At 40.9% G+C, this 9,245-nt stretch overlaps 1 protein-coding gene and 1 non-coding gene across 2 annotated transcripts; both read right to left on the bottom strand.

The window, feature by feature from the left end:
* Positions 1 to 717: 717 nt before the first annotated feature.
* On the bottom strand, positions 718 to 790 carry TRNAR-UCU (transfer RNA arginine (anticodon UCU)). The gene has a single exon. It is a non-coding gene; the product is annotated as a tRNA-Arg (tRNA).
* Positions 791 to 2,465: 1,675 nt separating this feature from the next.
* On the bottom strand, positions 2,466 to 8,813 carry LOC148041144 (shaggy-related protein kinase epsilon-like). Its single transcript, XM_087677022.1, has 13 exons — positions 8,426 to 8,813; positions 7,355 to 7,578; positions 6,922 to 7,014; positions 6,768 to 6,827; positions 6,336 to 6,608; positions 5,258 to 5,332; positions 5,127 to 5,183; positions 4,799 to 4,939; positions 4,649 to 4,699; positions 4,480 to 4,575; positions 3,507 to 3,590; positions 3,323 to 3,425; positions 2,466 to 3,231 (listed from the first exon to the last, which is right to left on the bottom strand). The coding sequence occupies exons 2-13, from the start codon at positions 7,493 to 7,495 to the stop codon at positions 3,149 to 3,151; spliced, it is 1,257 nt and encodes a 418-aa protein (XP_087533148.1). The 5' UTR covers positions 7,496 to 7,578; positions 8,426 to 8,813; the 3' UTR covers positions 2,466 to 3,148.
* Between the last annotated feature and the right edge of the window lie 432 nt (positions 8,814 to 9,245).

Below are 9,245 nucleotides of genomic sequence, written 5' to 3'. Positions count from 1 at the left end.
CATGAAACTAGAAGGATTACATTTTTTTGCAATAGATATAGTCATCACTTAACTCCATGGATTTTATGTACTAAAATCTCCTACTCCATTACCTAATCAAGCACAAACACTTTGATACCCAAGTTGCAAGGAAGGTTCCGTGTTAAGAATGGAGCAATGATAAGGAAAATGTTGTTATGGTCTTGGACATGACATTTTGATTCAAGCACAATGCTAAATTATAAACAAATCATAATTTACTCAACAAGTATTTTAATGTGAATGAATTTGAGTTATAACATATTATAATTTGTCAAACCGGTATTTTTATGTTTATAATAATTGGTGGAAGGGCAATGTGTAAGGTCTTGCATGTTAGGCCCTCATCCTTACCAAGCAAAACATAGCAAGTCCTAGAAATATGTATATGGGTCGTGATTGAACAAATTTGTCAATAGGATATTGCAAACCTATGACACTACAATGGATGACAATATCATTTATGACACTATGATGGCGATCATTTCCTAAAAGCATTTCTATCATCCATTCCAAAGGCTTGAAACTCTTACGAGTTTACGTTGTTTGATCTCTTGGATTTAATGTGTCTCTTTGTGACATTTGGATAACCCCGAGTTCAAAAGAGATTTTGGCTTTGATGAGGCAGGCAGCTAGCTAGCGAGAAAAGCCGCCAAAAAGGGTCATGGTTATCATCCCGAAACACACACACAAAGCTGTCACGCCCGGTGGGACTCGAACCCACAATCCCTTGATTAGAAGTCAAATGCCTTATCCATTAGGCCACGGGCGCTTGGTTGAAGCACGTCTCCCATAAAAACTTATTTAAAACCATCATGATATCCACCTGCCGCTCCTGGTTTTTCTTGTCCTTTTTCTTTCCGTATGTTGCACATAACCAAGCAGGCCACCCAAAAACAAATACATCCGAATCATGAAATGGCATGCATTGGTATCACGTGTAAGACGGATTTCTCTGTGCAATGACAAAATTACTGAAGAAATCTGCATAAGAAAACAGAAGATTGCATAGGTATTTGTGGGTCGCTCGCAGGCAAAAATGGCGTTGCACACATTAAATAATAACACATATTTTGTGTGGGGGTAGGGAGTGTGGAAGGGGTTCTGGCCCTGTTGTGGCCTGTCGAAAGCTTCTGCAGTAGTTCAATGGCATGAGCTCTCCACAAACAACAATGGCAGATCTATGAGCATTGTCCACTATCTATTTAAAAGACCAACACAAACATCAAAATTCCGAGAGAATTTTGGAGTTGGCTAACATAATTTGCTTCATAAATTGAGAACATTCAAAAGAAAAGTGTCAATGGACAAATTGCTTGTGCCAACCCTTTCAAAAACTAGACAGTGTATCTAGAAATAAGTATACTCTAAAATTGCCCTTAACGGATTTCAAGCGAGATGGCTCTGTGTTTTTGGGGGTGTGGAGAGAGAGAGAGAGAGAGAGAGAGATCCTCCAACGGTGGCTAAAAGCGAGAGGATGTAAAAGCAGTCCATCTTCTATGTGTGTTCTAGTTTTATGGCTTTGAAAGCCTTAATCTTATCTCTTAGGTGCACTGCATGAAACATTAAAATATTAAAAATGGCCTTACAAAATACTCTTGCCTTCTAAGAATGTTCCCTGGTTATATAAATAATTGAGAGCTTGCATGAAACATAAGGGAATTTTTTAAAAACCTTAGAAAAGATCATCATCACCTTGTTATTGTTCAAATGATTTTATTGATATTTTGCAAGCACATATGGCCACTTCTGTTTACAAAAGTGTGTATATCAACTACCTTTTGTGCATATCATTTAAATGGTGACAACAGTCACTACAAAACTTTGCTATTTGAATATTTTTTGTTTTTTTATCTAGGTTACAAATAAAAGTTCATAAAGTAGCACTGTAAATACAATTTATAAACTGATGACTACAATTCCAACAGTCTTCATATTTGCAGTGGGAATGTGTCCTTGACATGAGAGAGAATTACTATGTCCATGAAGATCAAAGTGAGAATTAGGGAATCTAAATGTAACACAAAAGGGAACAATTAATCCTCATATTTTGAGGCGAAAATATAGTTGTATTTATAATAAATCTCTCTGGTTACAAGATATTTAGGTCTACAGGATGACCCATACAATCAATCTTCACATTTGCACTGGAAACAGTGCACCACTGCAAGAGTGAGAATTAATGTGTCCATGGAAGATTGATTAATCCCTATGAAACAAGGAAAAGCAAATTGTAGCTCTAATTTTATCAAAGCACTTTTTCAGGATCATTAGAATGCCGCATCCTTCACTTTGCTGTTTCTGAAAACCAAACAATCATAGCTTCATTTAAACAGCTGCTACCACGCCAGTTCTACTGGAGTGTGAATTAAGATTACACCTTGCACATGTAGAATGTCAATATGCATTATGTTCATTTAAAGGTTACTCTATATTCAATGAAGACTGCTGGTATTTTTTAAAAAAACTCTGGACAGAATAGAAAGACAAATTGCATCCAGTTTTCTGAGGTGCTTCCACATCCAAGTTTCATATAAATTTAAGTGCTGTGAGAACTCTGGATTCAGGTTTCCTCACAGGGGTATACAGGACCAAGAATGCTCCAGGTAACCATGGAGCTTAACTGACGTGAACTGATCACCCCCTTAATGGGTAAAGCTTTGAAGCCTCAGCAAAAATTTAAAAAGCCTCCACAGAGTAGCAGCAAATATGGAGGGACAACTGAATTACAATATAGAATATTTCTACAAAAGGGCATTTGCATTGGTGCAAAAGAGGCAAAGCAGCATTAACTGCTTGCCATGCAGAAGAGCCGAGTAACATTAGCGACCCCTTCAGCATTTGATTCTCATTGCACCCGCAGGACTACCAGCCTGCTCACTGTGTGGTCATTGCATGGGAATGCCCCCAATGTACAACAATAGCAGCAATTGCAATGTGCCACAAGCTCAAAACAACTCAAAATAGGGCACATAATCGTTGTGTAGACATTACAATCTCCTCCGGCAGACACTGATATACAACTAGAGCCTCGACAGTTGCATTGAACCACATCCTGCCAATGCATCTGTAGATCATACAAGCAAAGCATTTCATCGAAAAGCTGATCAACCAGGCACCCAGAACAGCATTACAGTGCCATGAATGGGTTTTGCTTCCTAGCATGCTCTGGAATCAACTTCTGAAGTAGCTCTGGGGTTGCACCTCTGAGCTCTGAGATTCAAGCAAATCCATAGGAAAAGATTAAGCAAACTGAAACAGGCTTTCAAGCTAAACATGGAATGCAGCTTGAATAGCTGTTTACCTTGAGGCTTGAAATTGAACAAGGGAGGAAGAGGGCGCCCATTAGGCAAGCGGGTATTTGGATCACGCAATTCATCAAAGAACGGATGTATACAAGCTTCAAGCTGCATAAAAGAATATATGTATTTATATATTGTGTGTCGATGAAACAAAGAGCTTTGTCAAAACTTCCAATGCCAACTTACAGCAGTACAACGTAGATTTGGAGAGTACTGCAACAGCCGTGACACAAGATCAACTGCCTCAGGTGGCAAACGCTTTTGAAAAACCTACACAAGAAACCGAAAGGATGAGAAATAACTAAATCCTCAAGCTTCCTTCTCATTCCGGAAAAGGGACATGCTAGAAAATCTTACTCGTTTGAAAAAACATATCAGAAATCACCTGAAGTAGGAATACTTGCCTTCCTAAAGTGAAGACAGCTGCAATGCAACTAAGGTTCTAGGAAGCTTAAGGAAACACCAAAGTCATCCAGGCATAACAGAGGTATAAGCGTGAATGTTGGCTTTGTATGCTCTAGACACATACCACAAGATCTTCCAATGTAAATGCTTCAATTTCCAATTTGCTTACAGCAATAAAAGAAAGAGAAGTGGCACAGCACATATGGGCAGTCAGGTCTGCTATTTCTCAAGAATCCATGCATGTTAACTCTCAAAACACAGCAACCACTACAGTACAAATCACGCTGCTTCTAAGTTACCATGATTCCATCACTGCAAATTCAACCTTACTAATTACCCTGTAGACCACCCAAATCTAGTCAGGTTGGGGTTGAGAGGCTTGGTATTGAAAAGCCAGTAAACAGATTGCGAAGAGCTGGACTGCAAAAGAAAGCAAGCACGCACTGGAGATCTGGCTAGCAGAGGACCAACAAGGAACTAGAATATCTACTGAGAACAGAGATTCGAATGTTAGGTAAGCAGTGTCATGGTGTGCGAATCTAGTAAGATGCTGTGCACATCAGAGGACAGCATACTTGTATCCAACTTCCAAGTACAGGAAGCATCATTCGATTAATATATACTTATATTTCATTGAACTATCACAGTTGCCATTTCTGTGTAACAAATTCAGCATTGAATGATTCATCAACTGTAACTGTTTCAGAATTGATGTTACATTATTTTCAACAAGACAAAACCTCCATAAATTTACCTTATGCCAAGGATGGGCTTTGATTTGTGGAAGCTTAAATTCAGTATTGTGAGGGTTCATACACTTCAGCTCCTCTCTTGTTGGAGTTCCAAGAACCTGCAACAAAAGGCAAGATGTTTCAGATCCATAACAAAAGAATAATAATCTGGAATATTAGGGCAGTCCTTACCCTGATTATTTCTACCAGTTGATCTATGCCACTTTCTCCAGGAAACAAAGGCTGCAGATGGACAACAACCGTGATTGTAAAACACCAATAGATTGCATACTCGGAAAGTTATGACAGGAATTGGGTATGGCTGGAGGTGAGTAGACTTACTCGACCAAGTAACAGTTCAGCCATGACACAGCCAGTTGACCACATGTCAATTGCTGTATTGTATTCAGTAGCTCCAAAGATGAGTTCAGGAGCACGATAATAACGTGAACAGATATAAGCTATATTTGCTTCTCCCTTGACCTGAGTCAAAATTATCCAATCACCTCTCTCTCTCTCTCTCTCTCTCTCTCTCTCTCTCTCTCTCTCCGAAATACTCATACCATCTGTTCATGAACAGATAAATGTATGTATATCTAAAGACTTGGGATGTAAAGCAACTCTTGAAAATTATCACCCAAGAACTTAAAATGGTAGAACTTTCATATACCAGCACTTTAGCACTTCCAAAGTCGCATAGCTTCAGCTGGTGAGTATGTGGATTCACCTGTCAAAACCTCATAATAAGTACACAATCCAAAAACAGGAAGGCAACTATGTCTCTATAAGTCACCACCTTACCAATAGATTTTGAGGTTTAATATCGCGATGGCAAACACCAAAAGCTCCATGAATATAAGCTAATGAGCGACAAATCTGTGCCAACAAGAGAAAGCATATTTTCTGCATTAAGGCTAGGCATATATTCTGCATTAAGATTAAGGATTGCTCTTGAAGCGACTTTGTTGTTGATTAAGGATTACATAAGTAATATCAGCCCTTGCGCTCAAGCACAACTTATCAAACACAAGCTATACTATCAATTTGGCAACACACACTTCGTTCGGTCACAATGAGCTATTCCATCTGTCAAGCCTAGCATTGCCCCATGTAATCTCCAAGGATGTGCCACCCCAGCCCAATGATAGATGATGAAGGTAGCTGATCAGACAAGACTGGACCTTCCTTCCCCCCACTTCAATATAGCAATGAACTTTTTATTTCTAAACCATAAAGGAAGTCTTGAAATACCACAAACAAACAAAAGTGCCCTTTCTATTCTGTTTACTTGTACATAGAGAGTAACATGAAGAGCGAAGACCAATGTGCATGCTAGTATGGATACTGTTAACATCCTACCTAGAACTGTAGATAACTTTAGAGCAAGGTCACTAGGTTTGTTGTAACAAAGCATAGAACTCACAAGCTACAAGCTTTGTGGCTTTGCCATATTCAGGGCAACCAATGGAAGAGACTCAGTGGCTTTAAGCACAAGGAGTATTTCCTTTGATACAGCTGGTCCATAAATCATCAACTAGTGCTCTATTGTTGTGTTGACTGTACGTATGGTGTAACATAAAACCAGTTGCCACTCTTCCCTTTCTAACTTGGAAGCTTAATGACTCAAGCTCTACAATTGTCCTACCTCTGTGCATCCAACCAAAGACAAACAGATGGTCTAAAATGGAACTCAGCCCCAAGTGACTTTAACATCCAAATGGTTATCTGCAAAGTTCACGATGCTGCCCAGTGTTTTCAGAAAAAGGAGTCTTTATTGACACCATACAAGCTGCACCTAAGGCAGAGAAACTTGAAAGTGATTCAAATACTCAGAAAACAGTTTGCATCAATGATGAAACAAAGGAAACAAGTAATTGACCTGGTAGGTGTACAATTTGACGAAGATGAGTGGCATCTTTTGATTCATGTTACTGTAGTGCTTCCCAATGCGATATACTGTCTCTGGCACATACTCCAGCACCAGATTGAGATATACTTCATCCTTGCCTTTTGTGGAGTAAAAGCAGTGCTTCAGAGCAACAACATTTGGGTGATCGAGGTGGAGCATTATTTGCATCTCCCTATTCTTGTACCTCTTGTCTTGCAAAACCTTTTTGATAGCAACTGTCTCCCCAGTTTCAATGCATTTGGCCTACATCAGGGCAATTGTCTCAATTAGTCTGTCTGCAAGATATTTAGAGGCATTCTAATTTTTTCACAACCGTGGAGTTGGATACTGTGTACTCTGAATAGATGTGAGATGAAAGCTACTGCAGTCAGTATTATTACAGGTATGTGCCTGAAAACCAACCTGGAAAACCACTCCAAATGATCCTGTCCCCACAATCCTCTCCGGAGCATAGCTGATGGTCTGCGAATCCCAGAAAACAGAGATTGGTTCCTTGCAACTGACCATCCAATGATTATCTCTAATCAAACGAGTATCACTGAAGATTTTAACTTACTTGTTTCGGTTGGTTATTCCTACCACCAATGGTGGTTGTAATAATGTGGCCCATCTCTGAACTATTGCTATCAATCATAGGTGTGTCATAGGCCTGAAAAGTCTCCAAAGAGGATTTGTTGTCAGGAAATGAGGAGCTTAGAGGGTGAGCACCCTAAGCTACTTCGTAACTATGACATAGCTATGACATGTGTGATCTACCGTTAATCTGTGTCTTTTTACCCCTTCAACTATAAAGCAATGTAGACGGGACAGTACTGTGACAAGCCAGAGCTATCAGATGAAATGCTCTCGATAAGAGTGTCGCAAATGCATTAATGAAGCCAAAATAACCAAGGATCTTCCTGGAAAGGTTTAGTTGTCATCATGGTACTATTACAGTAATTATTGTTTAAGGTTGCCTGAAGACCACGGATGTGACTAGGGGGCCTGACCTTAGCAGCCTCTTGCAACTTCATGTCATGCATTTCCCTGGGCAGTCGATCGACACTCCCGCTAACAATCCTGAATCCACCCATCATGTCAGAAGAGCCTGGTGCTGCACCAGCTGCAGACTCAAAACTTGATGATGCCATGTAGAGAGATCACTGTGTTCACTTCTGGCAATCATCCATCGTTCAGCATACAGGTTCTGCTTTGATAGTGCAATCTCCGTAACCTGAAAAACGTATAAAAGATCAGGCCCCTCTTTCTTCTCTCCAGTGACTTTCTCTAACACAAAGAAAAGGGCAGGCATCAACCACTACGCAGTAAGCAGTATAGCTACAATACCCAAATAAACCCACGTTCAGAGCCCAAAGTTATATTGTATTAGCAATTTGTGCAGCAGGTAGTGAGATCTAGTCTATCATTTATGCGTTGCTAGTCGTGGTATAGGCAAAATCATGGCCCTCACATCGGTGATGATAGTCCCGGTAAAATCATGAGCATCGTTCCAGTGGTGATAATCTAGATAAATTCATGAGCCCTCAGACGCAGAACTGTTGATTTAAGATGAGGTAGCCTAGGTAAGATCATGGACCTCGCTTCTGTACTGATAGTCTAGATAAATTCATGAGCCTTCAGATGCACAACTGTTGATTTAAGATGAGATAGATTAGGTAAAATCATGAGCCTCCTTTCTGTGCTGATAGTCTAGATAAATTCATGGCACTTCAGATGCAGAGGGCTATTGATTTAATATGAGCGGAGGGGAGCTACCGGAAGCATAGTAAAACTATGCCACCTGATGCAGACCCTTGTGACATGCAAAAGAGGGATGCAAAGAAGGCACGGGTGGTCAACTGAGAGCCAGATACCTCAACATCGCAGGAGGAAATTGGAAAGCTCCTATGTTCTGAGGAGTGGCCTACAGTGGAGGAGGGGGAAACAGGGGCAGAGATGGTGCAAGCAACCGCTCTCTGCTGCAGAGGTCAACCTGGAAAATTATAACGGTGGATGTGCAAAGATTGAAGAGAAGTAAGAAGGAAAAGCAACAAACAAAGAAAACAAGTAAAGTGTGGTACCTACGACACTTTGAGAGAGAAGGCGAATGTGATGAGGGGAGCTCCCCTGCAGCAGGCCAGTAAAATGTGGGTCGGAGGCTGTGGGTGGGGGAGTCTCAACGGGATACTTGAGAGAGGGGCTCTCTCTCTCTCTCTCTGAGATTGCTGTGTGCGATCTTGCAAGAGGAAGTAAGGGCTCCCCTGTTCCTTTTCCTTAGCTTACAAGACCCATGAGAGAGACCTCCTTTTTCTGGCTTTCCACTACTGTCTCGAGCTAAAATTGAGATCAAGGATGGACTCTGTCTCTCTCTCTCTCTCTCTCTCTCTCTCTCTGTGGTGCCCCTGGTGCTGCCCACCCCCCCTGCCTCCTCCTCCCTGCGTGCTGACAAAGGACTCGTTCTGAGGGGCCCGTCCCCTCTCTCGCTTGTGTGAGGTCAGACGAAAGAAGAAGACTGATGAGGGGAGCTGGTCAGTGGTCAGAGAGAGAGAGGAGAGAGAAAGCCTGATAGAAGGCCACTTCAGCATGAGTCATCGAGTCCCCTGGACAGCAGATGATATGTAATATGTTTACTGCATGTAAGCAGGTATGCATACACATATTATCACACCATACATCATATCATACATGTACATTATATGCTTTTTATTATTGCATGTATGCTTATCCTATGTACAGATCCTGTTTAATTGCATGTGTGTATCCATGCTCATGTAGGTATACATGTGGGCTGCACGTATTCTCACCAAGATGATGTGTATATCCATGTATGTAGATGATGCATGTAGAGCTTTCACACCCCATTCGTCACACTATTTTCTCCGTGTGACCTACTCTAGCAAA

Source organism: Lygodium microphyllum, chromosome 1 (assembly GCF_053477565.2).
Source record: "Lygodium microphyllum isolate KBCC chromosome 1, Lygodium_microphyllum_v1.1.10, whole genome shotgun sequence".
In the NCBI taxonomy this organism is placed as follows: Eukaryota; Viridiplantae; Streptophyta; class Polypodiopsida; order Schizaeales; family Lygodiaceae; genus Lygodium; species Lygodium microphyllum.
The sequence above is the reverse complement of the archived record's forward strand: the minus strand, read 5'-3'. Positions and strand labels throughout refer to the sequence as shown.